This window comes from Narcine bancroftii, chromosome 4 (assembly GCF_036971445.1).
Source record: "Narcine bancroftii isolate sNarBan1 chromosome 4, sNarBan1.hap1, whole genome shotgun sequence".
Taxonomy (NCBI): domain Eukaryota; kingdom Metazoa; phylum Chordata; class Chondrichthyes; order Torpediniformes; family Narcinidae; genus Narcine; species Narcine bancroftii.
Window position 1 is genome coordinate 200727397 of NC_091472.1, and position 20346 is coordinate 200747742.

Genomic DNA, 20346 nt, shown 5'->3' on the forward strand with positions numbered 1-20346 from the left:
GAGGACGAGGGGTGATCTCATAAAGGTATATAAAATTATGAGGTTTAGATTGGGTGAAAGCTTGGAGTCTTACCCAGAGAAGGGCAATTGGTAACCAGAGATGTAGGTTTAAGGTGAGTGGGGAGAGATTTAACAGGAACCCGAGGGGTAATTTTATTTACCCAGAGGGTGGTGGGTGCTGTAGAGGGCTGACGGAGGAGTGATTGAGGTAGGTACTATAGCAATATTTAAGGGAAAAAATGGATAGGATGGGTTTGGAGGACTAGGAGCCGAATGCAGGTGTGGGTGGGACATTGTGGGCAGCATGAGAAAGTTGGGCTGAATGGCCTGTTTCCACATTGTGTAACAATAATAATATCTTGCACCTTTTGATTGGTGTGTTTGCCTCCTAGGGATGGATCTGTATGTGAAATAACACGTGTTTATTTATTTAGTTACTGTCCGCCCTGTTTGCTCTCTGGAAATGGAGCCAGCTTGAGTGAAGCAGTGTCGTCGTTACTTCAACAGACCACCAAGAGAAGGCAAGTGTGAAGAGAGGCGCACTGGGGCAATTAAAGCACAATGTTCTTGGCTGGAGAAAAGTTGGACTCTAAATGATGTAGGGTCTTACAGGAAGCAGGCGGCTGTAAAATCCTCAACCTTCCCTCAAGGAAGGTGAGTTCATAGACCGAGCCAGCATTTAATTGCCTATCCCTACTTGTTCTCGAGAAGTGGTGGAAGCTGCCTTCATGAGCTGCTGCAGTCCTGGAGGTGTAGGTGTACCCACAATGCTGTGGGGGAGGGATTGCCAGAGCTTCGACCCAGTGGTGCATTTCCAAGTCAGGGTGGCCTGAACTGCAACTTCTGAGTTCAGGTTTACTGTCATGAGTATGAAAAACGCAGTGGTTGAGGTTGCTTATGCGAGCAGACCAGTAGACATCTTGTACTTAGCACAACAGTTAAGTTGTACAAAGTTACAGAGAGAGAGATCAGTTGGGATGGAGCAAAGGCAGCACTGTTTTACTTGTGTGAGGTTCGTTCAGGAGTCTGATAACAGCAAGAAAGACACTCGCCTTGTGTTTTTGTCTTGTGTGATCTCACACTTGTGAATCATCTTCCTGTCAGGAGAAAATGTGGCTGAGGTGGGATGTCTTTCAAAATATGGGCTGCTTTTCCAAGGCAGCGGGAGGTATTGATGGTGTCGATGGTGGGGGTGGGGGGGGGGGGTGTGGTGTGTGAGGGCCTGAGCCTCTGCACTTCCTTGTGGTCTCGGGTAGTGCAATTCCCATCCTGCACAGTGATGAACCCTGGCAGGATGCCTTCGGTGGTACACCGCTCCATACTTCCTACTTGTAGTCTTCTACCCTTGCCCTTCAAGTGGCTAGAAGTGGCGGGTGTGGAAGAAGTATCACTGACTGTCAGCAAGGGTCTGTGTGCTGCAGCCACCCTTGTCTACGCTGATGATTCCTCTTTCAGACTGCTGCCAGTTTTAAATTTCTGGTTCATTGATGCAACACACTTCCATCCCAAGTCATGGATCGGACACTTGCCCTGAATAAGCGTACCAAGGTGCCCCACCTGATTATTTATGCAGCGATAGCTTTATCTCATGCGGCAAAGTTCAAGGGGGTTCTGGGATCTGAGTTTGGTGTCACGGAATGACCGCATCCAGGAGGGGATGTCCCTGGGGTTCAATACTGGAACCCAGCCCAAAGGCAAGAGAAGCCATTTGCTGTTCTAGCTGCCGATGACTCTGTAGTGGCCCCTGATGGGGAGGGCTGACTGTGCAAGCTGCGCTTTGGAAGGGTGGCATCCCTTCCCTGAAAGGTCAGATGGGATGACTATGCCAGCTTGGTAGAGTCTGCAGTTTTGGTCACACGCAAAGTATCAAAAAAATTGAAAGTGTGCAGAGAAGATTTACTAGGATATGGCCTGGGTGAGAGGAGCTGAGTTACAGGGAAAGGTTAAATAGGTTTGGATGTTATTCCCTGGAACATCAGAGAACAAGGGGAGATTTGATAGAGATGTGCAAAATTATGATGGTCTAGGTAGGGTAAATGCAGGCAGACCTTTTACACTGGTTACATAAAACAAGACACGTGAAGAGATGTTTGAGAGGAACATTGAGGGGAATTGCTACATGTAAAGAGTGGTGACAGAGTGGGAACAAGCTGCTAGTGGAGGTGGTGGTGGATGCGGGCTCAGTTTTGACATTTAAGGAAAATATGGACGGGAGGGATATGGTCCGGGTGCAGGTCAGGGGCAAGGTAGAATAATTGTCTGGCACATACTAAATGGGCTGAGGGGCCTGTTTCTGTGCTGCAGTGTTCTATGGTCATTGGGCCAGGTGGCAGAGGGCTGATGATGCTGAGATGGGTAAGCTCGGGGAGTGGGGGATGGGACTGTGCGTTTGGCAACAGTCTGGACAGTTAATCTTTGTGTGCTGAGGAGTTGCGTGGGGGATTGTCCTGAAGGCAGGATGAACGTAACCTTTGTCCTTTCCCCGCAGTGACCTGCAGCAGCTGGGATTTGCCTGGATTATCAAGCCCTTTCCTGCTTTGCCAGATCCGCCTACCTCTTCTGCAGAATGCACTGTCGCTGAGAGCCCCTTTTCTTCCACCTCATCCCCTGTCCCCAGCATTGATCACACGGAAACTCAACGCCCTGAGCAAAAAGAGGCAAGTAAGCCCGTCACTCTGGAGGAGCAGTTTGGGAAAGGCAGATCTGGAGAAAAATTGGGAAGAAGGTTGAGAAGTGACTTAATAGAAATTTATAAGATTGAGATTGGATAGATTTTTACATAGTATGGGAATTGAAAGATATGGGGAGAAGGCAACTCGGTGGAGATGAGCCGATCATCAGATCAGCCCATGGCGGAGCTGGCTCGATGGGCCGGATGGCCCACTACTCCTCCTGTTCCTTGTGAGAAGCTTAGAGGGACAGCCAGCACCTTCATCCTGGCGCACCAATGGCAAATACCAGAGGACATCTGTTCAAGGTGAGAGGAGGGAAGTTTAAGGGAGATATCAGAGGTAAGTTTTTTTTTACACCAAGAGCGTGGAATGCATTTCCAGGGAGGCTGGTACAATAGGGGCATTCAAAAAAATCTTGCATGGATTTAATAAAAATAGAGGGTTATGAATGAGAGGTAGGGAAACATCACATTAAAATTTAGATTTAAAATTTTAATTTTTTTTAAAATTTGAATTCAGATATTCAGCATGGTAACAGGCCCTCTAGCTCATGGGCCCATGTCGCCCAATCAACTAAATTTTTTTGTTTAAATATTTTCATTTTCCATAAATATATTCATACAATCTTTAAACTTTTATACACATCATATATATATATATATATATATATATATATTAAATGTTTACAAAAAATTCTCCCCCACCACCCCCCCCACAAATACAAAAATACAAGTTCACGTACCATTTTTTAAAATTCTTTTTCCGGGATATCACATTGTTACAAACATTGAGGCGTCAAATCTATAATTGAACCCCTATTTGATCCAAGTATGGTTGCCATATTTTAATAAATGTATCATATTTAGACTTTTAAGTTATAGGTAATTTTCTCCCAAGTACATATTTCCGCAGCCCATCAGGGAGAGAGACGGATTTCCAAATGATTGCTGTACACTTCGGAGCCACAACCAGAGCTACTTTAACAAAGCATATTTGAAATGTTGTTAGTTTGTAGCTCACGCCCAGAAGGTGCAGCTCGAGGTCGCATGGAAAGGTCACTCCTGTTACTCTTGTTATTGTTTCAGCAGTATCATGCCAGAATGGTCTTACCTTTGCACTCGACCAGGTAGAATGTTAAAAGGTTCCAATTTCAATGCCACATCTGAAGCACATTTCAGATATTTCAGATTTTGATTTATGAACTTTTTGTGGCATGAGATATAATTTATTTAGAAAATAGTATTGAACCAGTCCATATCTTGCACCTCATTACTTGAGGGCGGGACCCCACTTTTCTCACAAGAAGACCTTAATTGAAGGAAGCAGTAAAAGATTCCATTCGACATATCATATTTCTGTTTTACTTGTTCAAAGGACTTAAATAGTCCCTCTTTGTAACAATCCTCAATATGCCTAATTCCTTTCTCATTCCAAATGTTTAGAATTCTATTACCCAAATTCATGGGTAGTAGAGGAATAAGCTACAACTGGAAGAGATATTGCAGTCTCAGCATCACTTTCATTTTCATACAATTAACCCTCCTGACTAAAGTAGTTAGCCAGTTCTTCCATCTTTGTAAATCCTCTTCTATCTTTCCAAGCAAGGGGAGATAATTAAGTCTGTACAAATTTTTTAAGTTATTATCTAGCCTTATTCAAATATTTAGTTCCTTCCAGTTTCTATTTAAAACAACTTCCCTTTTCGTATCTCATAATCAGAAGTTGTTAGTGGCATAATTTCACTTTTTTCCAAATTAATTTTATAACCAGACTCTCTTCCATATTTCTCCAGTGCGGTCTATAGTTTGGGCCAAAGACTCATCAGGATCTTATAAATACAACAGCACATCATCTGCAAATGGATTAATTTTCTGCTCTTCCTGGACAGCACTGAGTCTCTTTATGTCTGGATCCCTCCTTATAGCCTCTGCTAATGGTTCATTTGCCAAAACAAAAGACCTGGAGACAATGGGAACTCCTGTCTGATGGATCTATTCAAAGGAAACATTGATGACATCTGACTATTAGTTATAATTTTGGCCCATGGTTTATGATAGAATTTTTATCCAATCAATAAATATTCAGCCATTCTAAACTTTTTAAAATAAAAACGGCCACGCCAACTGATATAATGCCTTTTCTGTATAAAGATACAGTTATACTCAGGTTAACTCTAGATTTGGCCAGATGAACCAAATTATCTACAGAGTCTTTTTTTTTAAATGAAGCCTACCTGATCTGTATTTATCAATTTGGGTAAATATTGCCCTAGTCTATTAGCAAGCACTTTAAACAAAATCTTGTAGTCTACATTTATCAAGGAAATAGATTTACATGAGGACGGTGTTAGCGGATCTCTTATTTTTTGGTAGTGCCGTGATAATAACTGTTGAGAAGGATTCCAGGAGGGTCTGAGTTTCTTCATCAAAAGGTCTTTAAATTGTCTAAAACTCAGATGGAAAGCCATCTTCCCCGGTGATTTATTTGCTTGTAATGTATTTAAGGCTTTTTAAATTTCTTCTCTAGTTTAGGGGGCATCCTATTCTATTCCAATATTAGCAATTCAATCTCTGCTATCTCACTAGAATCCCTGGTAATTCTGATTCATACAGTTTTGTATAATATTGTTTAAAAGTGTCGTTAATTTCTTTCTGATTATATGTTTAAAAGTGTCGTTAATTTCTTTCTGATTATATGTTAATTTATTAGGCTCTGGATTGCATTAATCATCTTTGATGTCTCTTCTGCCTTTATTTGCCATGATACAACTTTATGAACTCTATCTCCCAATTTATGATATTTCTCTTTTGATTTTAAAATAGTTTTTTCTATTTTATGTTTTCAATTTTTTTGTTTTCCAAGATCTTGTATTTTTCTCACCCATTCTCTGGTACACTTTTACCAGCTGTGTTATTTCTTTCTCCAGACCATTGATCTCTGCCATGTATTTTTTTTGTGTATGAAATTATCTGTCCCCTTTGGTATTTTTAAAAATCTATCATTAGTAGAGGAGAAGTTAGTTTCACAAAATAATTTTATTTGTCCCCTAATAAAATTACAGAAATTTGTCCTTCTCAACAGTGTAGAATTAAGATGCCATCGATAAATACTCTCTTGTTTTTCTGGCATTATTATCGTTAAAGTTATCCATTCATGATCAGATAGCAATCTAGTTAGATACTCCGTTTTGACCACCGTTTTTTAATTGTGCAGACATTTTTTAAAAAAAAAAGATCAATTCTCATATAAGAGCTGTGAACCTTTGAGTAGAATGAATAATCTCTCACCCTGAGGTGTGGCTGTCTCTATACATCTATCAAATTTAAATCCTTCAGAAAAGATAAAGTAACTTTTGCAGCTCTTGCTTTTGTCACTATCTTTGCTGATTCATCAAGGATGGGGTCCAAGCAAAAGTTAAAATCTCCCTCAACCAATATATTTTGTCTTCCTTCTGCTGTTTTTAAGAAGATATTTTGCATAAAGGACTCGTCATCAAAATTTGGAGCATAAATATTCAAAAGAGTCCAGGATTATGCATATATCTGACAATCTGCCATTATAAACTTTCCTGTTGAATCAATGGGTGTGTTTTCGACCAACACCGGTATATTTTCATTATTTAAAATTGCTACCCCCTCCCCCTTTGGAATTGAAAGAGGAAATAACCTGTCCCACCCAGTCCCTTTTTAATTTATTATGTTCCATTTTTGTAAGGTGCGTTTCTTGTAGGGAAACTAGATCTGCCTTTAATTTTTTTTAAATGTGCCAAGACCATTAATATAACTAATAAATTTTAACATTTTACTCATATTCATATCCAGTTCCATCTGATGACCCTTCTGCTTATTCATACAATACAGTGATTTTTTTTCCCCTTTTAAAAAAAAGCAACACGTGATGCCCCTGATGGTATCACAAACAAGAAACCCCAAAAGCCTATGAGAAAAGCCCGCGGAATTATCTGAGAAGCTCGTCCCCTTAACTTTGGCACCATTTTGCAAAAACTCTCCTCTGGTGCCATTAAACCCTCTTAAATCGGTTACTATTTTACTAAGTATTCACCCTCTCTCTCTCTCTCCTTATACATTTCAATATTACTTTAATTAACTGAAGAAAGACTATTCAAAATGTAATTTTTTACTTTTATCCACGTTAAAAAAATTTTCCTTATTCTTCTAGCTGAAATCTATTCTGAGGTCCCCTTATAGTCCTTGTAAATATCTCTCTACCTCCTTTGGAGGTTTACAGAATCTTCGGGGTCCCTCCGACACCTCGATCCTCAACGTCACTTGGTGCCATCAAATTCCTTTCTTTATTTTACTATATTTGCACTAAGGTCTTGATAAAGCACCACCTTTCCACCCTCCCTCGACTGGGCTATTATGTACCCTGGTATAATCGGCTGCTGCTCTTAACTTGGCCTCCCAATCCCGGTAGCTCAGAAATTGTATCAGGACCGGTTGTGGTCTTTGATCAGCTGGCCTTCTAGAGCCGAGGGTCCGGTGGGCTCTCTCCATAACCAGTTGGGAATTGACGACCTCATTGGGTAATGGGCATGTCAAGCAAGTTGCCAAATGGGATGATTTGTTCATGTTGGAAGTGAGTGTCCTGGTTGTATTGGCATTTTAATTTAGGCCCTGAGCTCGCGCTGCCCAAATGCACCCATATGATCAATTCTTCTAACTCTTTTTCCCCTTTGGAGAAAACTGGAGCACCCGAAAGAAACCCTCGTGGACACGGGGCCAACGTACAAACTTTCACGGGCAGCAGCAGATTTTAACCCAGATCACTGGCGCAGTTGTGGTCACAAGGTGTTTGTGATGAAGGCAATGATATGGGAACTGGTTAGTCTCTGCCAGAAGGAGATCAATGAAAAAAAGCCCAGGGGAAGATTCAGAACCAGTCCTTGCAGGAGCAATGCTTATACAAGAGTTGACAGGGGTTGAGATCCCAGAGAGTTTGGTGGGGGGGGGGAGGGGGGCAAGCGGCTCAAATAAAAAATTTGAGACGGTCATTGGTCATTAGTACCCTTAGCTCTTGGGGGTGGGGGGGGTAGTGCACGATCAAACTTCCACGTCTGCCATGAGGGAGGGGCTCCTTTAGTTTCAAGGATCTGTTCCCTATTATTGACCAGTCTGATTCCTCTCTTTCAGGGCTGTGCATCCCCAGGTGTGCCTGTCAGCAAGTCGAAAGAGTTACTGAGGAAAGTCTCCCAAATCCGCATCCGGAAAACCATTCCCAAGCAGGATACCAACCTCACCCCAATGGGCTTGCCCAAGCCCAAACGGTCAGTGTTCTCTGCAGAACATTGAGCAGTTGTACCAGCTTAGCTGGCTGTATTCCTCTTCTCATTGCTGCCCTTTCTCCTTTGTAGATTGAAGAAGAAGGAATTTAGTCTGGAGGAGATTTACACGAACCAGAACTACAAATCGCCATCTGCACACAGGTATGTACATGGACAGCTTCATTCAGTGTCCACCCTGACGTGTTTACCATTGCCCACCCTGACGTGTTTTCTGTCTCCCACCCGACTTGTCTGAGACCAGGAACAAGCCCAGGCCCACCACCAGTACACTAATCCCATCTTTATTTTATTTTCCCTGCATTCCCATTAACACTGGGAGGACAGTTTATGATGTGGAAGGAAATGGGGGTTGGGGGGGGGAAACAGGGAGGGTGGAAAATGGTGGGGGTGGAAAATTTAGCAAGCACACACAAATTCTTCATTGCCAGCGCTGGGAGTGTGGGTGATGTCTGGGTCTCTGGCCCCGTGAATTAGCATGGAGGAGGAACTAGGTGCTGTTTCACTACCCCACCCAGAGAAGCCCCCGTGGGAATATTCTTTCAGAAATATTTTGGGTGTTGTCGTTAGCCCAATGCTATTATAGTGCCAGTGACTCGGCTTCAAATCCCCCTCCGTAGCATTTGTACGTTCTCCCTATGACTATGAGTTCTTCCGGATACTTCAGTTTCCTCCCATGTTCCAGAGATGTATGGGGTTAGTAGGGTGATTGGCCATGTGGACATAATTAGGTGGTGGGGGCTCGTGGGCCGGAAAGGTTTGTTACCATGCTGTATAGAACCATAGAGTACTACAGCATAGAAACAGGCTCCTTTGGCCCTTCTAATCTGTGCCAAACCATTTTGTTTGCCTATTCCCACTGACCTGCACCCAATCCATAGCCCTCCATACCTCTCCGATCCATGGACCTGTCTAAATTTTTAAATGTTAAAATTGAGCCCACATTCATCACCTCAGCTGGCAGCTCATTCCACACTCCCACCACTGTGTTTTAAAAAGTTCCCACTAAACTTTTTCCCTTTCATTCTTAACCCATGTCCTCTCATATTTATCTCTCCTCATCAACGTGGAAACAGCCTATTCACATTTACTCTGTCTATACCCTTCATAATTTTAAACACCTCTATTAAATCTCCCCTCTTTCTTCAACACTCGAGGGAATAAAGTCCTAACCCGTTTAACCTTTCCCTGTTACTCAGTTCCTGAAGTCTGGGCAACATCTTAGTAAATATTCTCTGCACTCTTTCTGTCTTACTGATATCTTATAGTTAACTATCTTATACTTAAGTGACCAAAACCACACACAATACTCCAAATTTGGCCTCACCAATGTCTTATGCAACTTTAACATAACATCCCAACTCCTATATTTATTTATTTGATTTATGAAGGCCAATATGTTAATCGATCTCTTTACAACCCTATCCATCTGTGATGCCACTTTCAGGGAATTGCATATCTGTATTCCCAGGTCCCTCTGTTCTACCGCGCTCCTCAGTGCCCTACCACTTACCTTCTTTGTTTGTCCTTCTAAAATGCAACACCTCACACTTGTCTGCATTAAATTCAAACTGCCATTTTGCAACCCATTTTTGCAACTGGTCCAGATCCCTCTGCAAGCTTTGTATACTTCTTCACTGTCCACAACACCTCCAGTCTTAGTGTCATCAGGAAACTTGCTGATCCAATTTACCACATTATCATCCAGATCATTGATATAGACAACAAACAACAATGGTCCCAGCACCGATCCCTGAGGCACATCACTAGTCACAGGCCTCCAGTTTGAGAAGAAATCATCCACCTCTACTCTTTGGCTTTTCCAAACCAGCCATTTTACTACTTCACCATGAATACCTAGTATTGAACCTTCCTGACCAACCTCCCTTGTGGGACCTTGTCAAAGATCTGACTAAAGTCCATGTAGACAACATCCACACCCTTTCCTTCATCAACTTTCCTGGTAACCTCCTTGAAAATCTTTCCAGGATTTGTTAAACACGACCTACCATGCATAAAACCATGTTGACTATCCCTAATCAGTTTCTGGCTATCCAAATAATTGTACATCCAATCTCTTAGAATACCTTCTAATAATTTACCTACTATTGATGTCAGACTCAATGGCCTATAATTTCCAGGGTTACTTTTGGAACCTTTTTTAAATGGAACCATGTGGGCCACACCTGTGGCTAAAGGCATTTTAAATATTTCTGCCAGAGCCCCTAAAATTTTGACACTTGACTCCCTCAAGTTCAGAGGGAATATATTGTCACGCCCTAGGGATTTATCCACCCTTATTTGCTTTAAGACAGCAACTGACCTCGCTGCTTGTTTTCCTTCCTTCCAACAACTCTATGTTTATTTCCTGAGTGAGTACCAATGAATTTTTTTTAAGATCTTCCCCATCTCTTTTGACCATTCTGATCTTCAAAGGGACCAATTTTGCTCAATATACATGTAAAAACCCTTAGGATTTTACTTCACATCATCTGCCAAAGCAAACACACATCTTTTTTTAGCCTCTTTAGTTTAGTTTTTTTAGTTTCTCTCTTTAGGTTTGCATTTTTTATACACCTCAAGTACCTTATTTGCTCCATGCTGCCTATACCTGTAATACACCTATCTCTTCTTCTGAACTAGATCCCCAATATCCCCCAAAAACCAAAGTTCCCCATGCCTGTGAATTCCTTTAATCCCGACAGGAACAAACTCTGTACTCTCAAAATGTCACCTTTGAAGGTCCTCTATTTACCTCACACATCCTTGCCTGAAAACAACTTATCTCAATCTATGCATTCGAGATAATTTCTCATTTCTTCAAAATTAGCCTTTCACCAATTTAGAATCTCAACCCTAGGCCCAGATTTTTCAATTAACTTGAAACTAATGGCATTATGATCACTGGACCCAAAATGTTCCTGAAAACATACTTCTGTCACCTGTCCTGTCTCGTTCCTAAAAGGAGATCCAGCATTGCATTCTCTCTAGTTATATATTGATTTAGAAAACTTTCTGAAACACATTTGACAAACTCCAACCCATCCTGCCCTTTCACAGTCTGAGAGTCCCAGTCAATATGTGGAAAATTAAAATCCCCTATTATCACAAACTGATGAAGTCTTCAGGGCTAGTGTTGGCTTCCCTGATGAGCAGCATTCTGCAAGAGAAGGATTCCCCTGCCTTGGCTGCCATTCCCACTGTTTATGTTGATTGGAACTAAATCTATGATATCTAAACGTTTTCATTTCCCTGCCTACCTGCTGAATGAATCCATTTTGTTCCTTTAATAGGGTGACCCTTTCTTACTCCAATCCTACTCTCCGTCACCTCTTACCTGTTCTTGCCAAAGCCTTACCGCTCCCTCGACGACTGTTCCTTCGATGACCGTTCCTTCGACGACCGTTCCTTCGACGACCGTTCCTTCGACGACCGTTCCTTCGATGACCGTTCCTTCGATGACCGTTCCTTCGATGACCGTTCCTTCGATGACCGTTCCCTCGATGACCGTTCCCTCGACGACCGTTCCCTCGACGACCGTTCCCTCGACGACCGTTCCCTCGACGACCGCTCCGCTACTGTCCTTCACTTTTATAGTGATGCTCAGCTTCTTTCTCCAATCATCTTCTAGCTGCTGCCTTGCCCCTTTTTAAATTCTAACTGCTGCTGCTCCTCAGGTCACCTGACCTCTTCCTCCAATCAGCTGCTTTCTCCAAATTGAAAAGAAGCCCTGTTTCTCGGCTGACATTTTCCCCTTTCTCCAGCACTGAGGACCCCCCATTGCGGTGGTCTTGCTGTTTTCCCGAACAGGCTGCAAAAGGCCCTCCTCAGAACAGGATCCTGCTTCCGATGCCCTTGCCTCAATTCTTGGTCCTTCCGTGGGGATTGTGGAGGCGCTTTAAAACACATGTTGTTTTCCACCCCCGTGACTGATTCTCCTGCCCCCCCAGCAAGTACCTGGAGACCATTTTCGAAGAGCCTGTGCTGAAGAAGGGCGCCTTCGTCTGCACCAGCATCCAGAAGCGCAAGCGGCTACTGGAGTTCCAGGACTACACGCTTCCCCGCAAGAGGCGAGCTCACTCTGGAGCCAAGTCCCAGAGCCGGACCCGGGCCAGGAAGGCCAGTGCACGGGAAGGGGAGATGGACTCTCTGCTGGCCCAGAAACTGACTGAGTTAGAAGCCTTCCTGGGTAGAGAGGATGAAGCTCACTGAGAGTTGTAACCGAAGGTGTGGAGGCAGGCAGAGGGGATCTGCGTTCCCCACAGAAGGAGGTTGCACAGTGGGTTTGCCTTGTTACCAAGGACTGTCTGAGCTTTGTGGAGTCTGTAGGCTGCTGCATGGTTGGTTTTTACAAAAGGGCAACACACAACAGAGGTGGCAAGTCTGAAACAGCCTCATGTGCAAACAAGACTGCACCTCTCATCTTCCTAGCAAGCAGTGAAAGAAAGAATATCTTCATTCAGAAGACGTTCATTTGTAGAGAGCTGTTCAGAGCTAAATGGAAGTGACTGACGAGATGAAATTCATCTTACTCATCAGTAAAATGAGGCTGCTGCATTTCTCCCTACCTGTGACTTGCCGCGATCCTATTCCTTGCCGCTTTTGAGAGAATGGCTGAAATGCAAGAAACGCAGAGAGCATCTTTTTAATGTTTACAGTTCAGGAGGTCCGAACTCCACATTGTGAGGCAGGATCAGTTGTGCTGGCTGGGGCGCTGCTTTCTCGGTGTTTCCCCGTTGAGTTCAGGTTGAAGAAGGGTGGATACCGGTTTTATTTTTTATTTGGTACTGTGAGCCTGAAATGCTGGAAGTAAATGTTCCAAAGTGTCCATGTCACCTCCATTAATGCCAAGTAGATGTGTGAGGATGAATGGCAGGAGGCACAGCTGATGTAACCTGCCAGGCTGCAAGAGGTCTTGGGGTCCTCTACAGGCCAGCTGCAGAAGGGGGTCCTCGGCAGAAGGGGGTCTTCAGCGGCCCAGCTGCGGAAGGGGGTCCTCGGCGGGCCAGCTGCAGAAGGGGTGCATCAGCCAAGAGTAGTGGCTAATATGCAGTGGTGGTTGTGTACTCATTTCCTCGGGTCTTGCACAGGTAGAATGCTCGTTTTACATCGGTTGTGAGAATCAAACTTGCTGCAGATTTAATAACCCGAGTGCTGTTTTGCCAGTATTTGTAATAACCATATAACCATTTACAGCACGGAAACAGGCCATGTCGGCCCTTCAAGTCCGTACTGGTTCACTTGAACAACTCCACCCATTGGAGATTAGTCGTTACTGAGCCCAGCCTAACCAAAGTAGAGCGTGTTCATTGGTGATGGATGTGCATTGTCGGTTTTGAACATAAATTAGGGTTTATGGTCAGGGGATGCTGAGGCAGCGCTGTATAAATCTCCTGTTCAAGGCTCGTTCTGATTTGTCGGCTGTGCCACCTTCAGTCAGTGTGCAGCATCTCTGGGCATGGGAGGGTTTGGCTCGTCCACCTCAGCCCAGGATTGCATCACAGCAGCTGTTAAACTGGCAAGATCAGCAGTGGGAGTGTTATGGTTTCATGGTGCCCCAACGAGCAGGTGGTCGAAGTGCTGTGGTGTCCTGAAGTTGTGTAAAGCACCAAGTTGCTTTCTTCTCCCACATCAAACGCAACTATTTAATGCAAGAGGGCTCTTAAATAGCTTGGCCTGGTTAACCCTGGAACTTTGGAAGTTTGTGCAGAAGTGGATGTGGTTTGATTGAATGGTCTTCCAGCTGAGGTGATCCTAGACTTATTTAAAGATTGCTGTGCTTTGGCTCCTAAATGAATCCATGGGAGTTTTGGGTGCACAAGCTACCGGTGTCTCCTTGGATACTGTCTTGTGGCAGTGAGGTAAGAGAGAAGCAGGCAGACAGCTGGAATGCAGTCCTCAACTCTAGAAATTGCTTCCAACTTAAAGGGCCTAAGTGACTACTTTTGTACCCTGTTGGAGTGTCCTGGGTCCTTGTGGCCAATTGCTATGTGCAGCAAGGTTTGACAGCCTGTAAGTGAGATGAAGGATCGCTGATCTAATGAAACAGAACTCCACGTCAGACACAATAGTTTCGCTGCAGGGAGAGCAACTTGTTGAAGTGATTAACGCTTGTCCAGAACATCATTAAGGGCGGCATGGTTAGTGTAGTCAGCACAACACTGTTACAGAAGTGATCGGAACCAGGGTTCGAGTCCTGTGCTGTCTGTAAGGAGAGTGTACGTTCTCCCCGTGTCTGCTTGGGTTTCTTCCCACCCTTCAAAACGTACAGGGTTGTAAGTCATTTGGGTGAAATTGGGTGGCATGGCTTCATGCGTTGAAAGGGCCCATTACTGTGCTGCATGTTTACATTTAAAAATCATGACTAATCCTAACCATATAACAGTTTAGTGCATGGAAACAGGCCATCTCGGCCCTTCAAGTCCACGCGGGATTTGTTAACTGTGATTTGGGATCTGTTTATTTCTTGAGCAGATGCTTCACAATATCGGACTCCAGTGCTGCTTCTAGCCCAGGTGTACTGACAGCTTTTGGCCTTGGTATCTGATGGGTTACAATCTCCTTAGTTTGAGCGACCGGCTGTGGAGCTAGACACTTGCTGATATCTACAACAGGCTCAGTTACAGTCCTGCCCACATAGCCACTTAGTGATGTTCTTTCAACCTTTGTAACAGCTCCTTTATTTCCTTAACTTGACTTGACATTGTAGCTACTTTTAAATCCAATTATTTAACAAGGCCTTCAAGTTCCTGAACAGAGGATTCAGTCTCTCCTTCAGAGGACTCTTCCCCCTTTTTGAGAGAGTATAGACTGCATATACCTTGGTGCTTTGACTTTGAAGAGTGCACTGATCTCATCCAGATCAAACTCTGTCTTCATCATCATGCCCTAGGCTGATATTTGTACTTGGTTCATCTGGCAGTTGGTCTTCTTTCTCCACTGAGCTGTGAGGCTTAGGTGTCCTAAGTACCTCAGCTGAAGTTTGTCGGTCATTGGATGGTTTCTGCCTTCTTTGTTTGAGCTGCTTGACGGATTTTCTCTTTGCACTAGGCTTCACTTTCTTGGAAGATGAGATCTCCAAGCTGAATGGATCTCTAGGCCGTTTATTCATAATACCTTTACTAATAATAATCTTAAGGATGCCTTTGCGCCTTTTCACCCCCGCCCGAGGATGCTGGCGATCTGAGTTTCGTTCAGTCGGAGGCAGCTCCTTGGATTGATTGTGTGTTCCACCCTTTGCACCCCAGTTCCAGCCAACAGTGTACTTTTAGTTGCGGGCTCTTGTTTGCTTTGGCAAGGAGATCACCCCTTCTCCCTCCACCCCAACCATCACTATTGCCCTTTCTGCTTTTAATAAATCAGAAAGTCCCTTTGCATCAGTTATAATTTCCATCTGGCTGAGTGTGGACGAAGGCATTTATTGATATGTGATCTCTTCAACATCACCTTCCTACGCTGAAATTGTATCCCTTGATATCTGAAAATCTTCCTGCTTTTCTGATCAGCCTCTGAATGCGGGGAGAGAATGCCCAAGATTCAATGCCCTTGGTATTGCGTGGCCAGCCCCCTTACTTTGGGAATGTGACCCTGGGTGGAACACCCCCTGCTGAAGGGAAGCTCCACATCCATCCCATCAATCCTCGTGATTGCCTCTTGCTGAGAGATGGTGGGATGAGAGGGATGGCTTTGACATGCTGATGTGATGCCTCAGAGAATTCCTGTCAGCAGACTCTGCTATGATTTTTAATTTAGCCTCTTGCTCTTCTCTCACTTTCTTTGCCCCTCGCCAGGCACTGGAGATGTCAGGCTTCCCCCTTTTCCCATTGGTTCTGAATTCATCAACCTGAAACGTTAATCCTTTCCCTCCACCGATGCTGCCTGCATATTCCCCATGTTCGCTTTTACTGTTTATTTTTCAAGCAGGTGTCTCAGCCCAAGCTGAGGATTGAGAAGACCTATTTATTGGTGGTTTGGTTTCAGGATGACGAGCACGTACTGCTGAAACTAACCTCAATATACATGCACACCATTCTTGTAAAGTGCTGGGCAACCTGCTTGGTGGTTCCAAATTATCGAATAATGAAATTGCAGCGCACTAACCTTTTAACTTTGTATGTAGTTTTTAAAAACTGTGAACCTGATTTTAACATTTCCTGTTCAATCTGGATGGAATGCAGGCAAGGTTAGCTGCCAAGTTAATCTTCTATAAAATGTTTCTGTTTGGCCCAGGTGGCCATGGAGAGAATCGGGTATGTTCAGGTTTTGGAATGACTGCCCTCCTCATTCCCCCTTCCAATCTGATAGCTCGGGGATTGGGTGCTGTTGGCGCGGAACAATCTGTCTGTGGGGTTCTGGGCTCCCACGGCAGCAGGGAGTGGGTGACGCATGATTTCCCAGCCCGGGGGGACTTAGGGGAAATGGGGCCTTTTCCAGTGGCACCTTGAAGGTTGGCTGGGACCAAGCCTTTGATGTTCTAGTAAATGAAGTCTTTGGGAAACCTTTTCCACTCGTACACATGTGCATCTCTGCTCAGAGGAGAGGATAGATAATGTACTCCACTCTTTGCTGCCACCTTAATGCTGTACTGGAGGTTCGGACCTTTGGTTTAATGCCAGGGATGTTATTGCCTCACAGGTGGTGCTGGTTACAGAGTTGCATTGGTCTTGTGGATCAGAATGTTGTGCATTTAACCAGCTCCTAACCTGTTGCACTGCTTTATTGTAAATGTAATTAACCGGTACCTTTTGAGTACCTGAGTGATTTGTGTGCACTCTGTGTCAATCTTCAATTAATTGTGTTCAAGAGTTGTCGTGTATATTTTCAATGACACTAATAAAAATGTGTTTTTTTTAATTGTCTTGTTGGGGACCATCCCCCTCATCCTGCAGGGTCTTGGCAGATGAACTTTGACCCATTGAACCCAATCCCGGTGTCCCTCCATCCTGACCATGGGGGTGCTGTCTCTTGGCACCATCCGCACAGGGAAGAGTGGACTGACTGGTCCTGATGTCCCCACTCTCGGCAATCCATTGGGAAGCAGAAGTAGCTAGAACCTGCAGTCGACATTCCAGGGCAGTGCTTTTTGCTGTCCCCACTTTTGGCCCTTCGTCTAAATCTGTGTCCTCTGGTTACCGATTTCCCCTACTCTGGGTTCACCTGATCTATGGTTAGCACAACGCTATAAGAGTGGCCAGTGATCCGGGTTCACATCTGCTGCTGTCTGAAAAGGGTTTGCTCATCTCTCTGGTTTAAAGCCTTTACATCGTCCACTGCTCTCACCTGCTCTTGGTATACTCCTGTAACAAACTCCCATTGCGAATTCCTTATGTGATGCAAGGTGCATTGGAAACCAATGACAACAACTCTGGCCATGATCCCCACAGTAAACTGTTTATGCAGAGGCAAGTTTGACTCACAAAGATAGTGGAACAGTTATCAATCCAGAGAGGCAAAGCCCTGTCTTAATTGGCAGTCACACACTGAGGAAACAGGCCCTTTGGCCATCTAATCCATGCCAACCAAAATGTCCCACTCGTCCCATCTCCCTGAGGTTGGTCCATATCCCTCTAAACTCATCCGATCCATGTATCCGTCCAAACATTTCTTAAACGCTGCAACAGAACCTCCCTCAACCTCCTCCGCAGCCCATTTCATACACCCAGCACCCTCTGCGTATAAAAAATTACCCCTCCAGTCTCTGTTAAATCTCTTCCCCTTCGTCTAAATCTGTGTCCTCTGGTTACCGATTTCCCCTACTCTGGGTTCACCTGATCTATGGTTAGCACAACGCTATAAGAGTGGCCAGCGATCCGGGTTCACATCTGCTGCTGTCTGAAATGGGTTTGCTCATCTCTCTGGTTTTCTCCCACCCTACAAAAATATGCGGGTTTGGAGGGTAATTGATGTTTTTGGGTGCCACCGGCTTGTGGGCCGGAAGGGCCTGTTACTATGTTGTACGCCTAACTTTAAAAGTTTTGCACGAGATTGTCGTCATTCCACCCTTCAAGGAATAAAACGCTTGCCTGCTCAACCTTTCCCTGCTCAAGGATGAATAAATTGGGCACCGATCTTCCAGCTGCAGATGTGAATCAATGGTAAGAGTATGTGTTGTGGAGGAGTTGCTGTGGTGCACTGGGGGCTGAGCACGTGGCTCATTGCAAGCAGTAATCTGAGGCAGCTTCCAGGAACTTGCTGCTCTTCGTGCTGTTACCCCACTTGAGCCAGTGCAGTGGGAATCCAGCTCTCTTAGGTGTGTAAAGATTTAATACCGGAATTATCTTGAGAGTCTCGATCTTTCAGTATCTGATTACTGATTGTGGGAACTTGCTGTGAACAAACATCTATTAAGCATGTCCTTAGTTGTGAACTGGGTCATTAGTTTCTTAAAAGGTGCAAGTCCCTGCTGTCTCCTCTCCCTTCATAGAACCACCCCCCCCCGCCCAAGTTTTCTTTTGTGCCCTGCCTCCCTGATCCACATGTTACCTCCTGTCTGTGTTTCTGCCCCTCCTCCACCATTTAGTTTGTGCGCCTGCCTAGCTTGATGAAGGTTTCAAGCCCAAAACGTTGGTTATGTATCTTTATCCTTCGCTATGTGAAGTACACTGTTTGGCCTGTTGAGTTTCTCCGGCATGGAGTTTTTGAATAGATACAAGGCTTTCTTTTGGTTCATCCTGTGAATTATGCAGATGCTTGGTCTGTGCACCTGCCTCTGACCTGTCAGTGGAAACTGATGTTTGCTTTACATCTGAAGGAGCAGTAGAACAAAAAGGTGTCTCTGCCTTTACCTTCACCATGCTTGTGTTTTGTATTCTAGCCACTGCCTGGAAAAAGCTGCTGGTCTGCAGAATTTGTAGAGACGGTCTTCAGAGCTCCCCTCACTGAGTGCATCTTGAAGTCCAGCATACTTAATGGAGGGCTTTTATTGTAGGTGTGTATTAAAATTGTTTAATTCAGAAAAAAGACACAAAACTGGCCTGCCAAAATATTGTGTCCACAAGATAAAATATTCATTTCAGTAAGATGCAAGTGCAAAGCTACTATTGAGTAATTATTTTCAGCAGTGTCATTTAAAGTTGTCTCCCACAACACACAACCAAGAATGATGAGGTTGTGAATGTGATTCTTTGATCTCGTCAGAGTAACACACCGTGGAAACAGGCCCTTCAACCCAACTTGCCCTCACTAAGTTACCTGTCAGGTTCCTATCAAATCTTCCCCCCCACCAACCCTTAAGCCTATGTCCTCTCTGGTTACCAATCTCCCCTATTCTGGGTAAAACACTGCGTTCGCCTGATCTATTCCTCTCATGATTTTATCCATCTCTGACATCACCCTTCATCCTCCAACCGGCTCAACCTCTCCCTGTAGCTCAGACCCCCGAATCCAGGCAACGTTCTTGTCAATGTTTCTCTTCATATTGTGGTAAGTGATGTACAGGAACAGTCCCCTTGCCTCTCGCGCTACGAGTTGGGGGAGTGAGTGGAAGGAGCCCATTCAGGAACCTCTCCTGCTCCCAATACGCTCCCACCCAAATGGCTGTCAATCCGTCCTGTGAACTCAGTCTCTCCGCCCCAGTGCATCCTGAACAACTCTCTATGACCTTCGGCAGCATCACCAGTCAATCCTTGGTGATTTCTATCTGTCAAGGAGAAATCTGCCTCCCTTTTAACTCTTAACCACTTCCATATATTCTGCTCTTCTTTCTCTGACGATTTAAGAAGGGATGTAGGCAGAAGACTGGAAATTATCAGCCAATTAGCTTGACGTCTGTAGTTGGAAAAATGCTTGAAGCCGTCATTAACGATGAACTAGTGAAACTTTTGGAACGTAAGGGTTCAATCAGGCAGACGCAGCATGGTTTTAGAAAGGGAAGATCTTGTTTGACAAACTTGTTAGGATTCTTTGAGGATATAATGGGTGCGGTGGATAGAAGGGAACAGGTTGATGTATATTTGGATTTCCAGAAAGCGTTTGATAAGGTACCGCACAAGAGACTTATCAATAAGTTACAAGAAAGTGGAGTCCGGGGAGACACGTGATGGAGTAGTGGCCGGACGGTGAACTCCAGCCCTCTCCAGAAAAGTCGGGAAAAACAAGAGAAAATACAAAGGCACAGAAATATAAGTTAAAGAAAAGTGAGTATAAAGGTGGAAAAAAGATGGAGACAAAAGGAGAAAAATCAAAATCAACGGAAAGAAGAGAGGAAGAGAAGACAACGGAGGAAAAAGGTGAAGGCCTTACCTGTCCGAAGAGGCCCGCTGTGGAGAGAAGACCCCACTACCTCAGGTCGGTAGAAAGAGAACTACAACAATGGCTCACAGAGCCGAGTAAAAGTGCGCAACCGCGCATGCGCGACTCCTCGCGCATGCGCGA

General features: G+C 44.4%; 1 protein-coding gene across 7 annotated transcripts in view; it reads left to right on the forward strand.

The window, feature by feature from the left end:
* The window catches only part of LOC138761450 (uncharacterized), a 108902-nt gene extending 89983 nt beyond the window's left edge, over positions 1-18919 (forward strand). For 4 of the 7 annotated variants that reach the window (XM_069933629.1, XM_069933622.1, XM_069933623.1 and 1 more), the window contains 5 exons: positions 435-521; positions 2489-2657; positions 7826-7959; positions 8047-8118; positions 11925-16827. In XM_069933629.1, coding sequence (XP_069789730.1) covers positions 435-521; positions 2489-2657; positions 7826-7959; positions 8047-8118; positions 11925-12186 — 724 coding nt within the window. In that variant the 3' untranslated portion in view covers positions 12187-16827. The other 3 variants (XM_069933625.1, XM_069933624.1, XM_069933626.1) reach the window with 3 other exon arrangements.
* The last annotated feature ends 1427 nt before the right edge of the window (positions 18920-20346 follow it).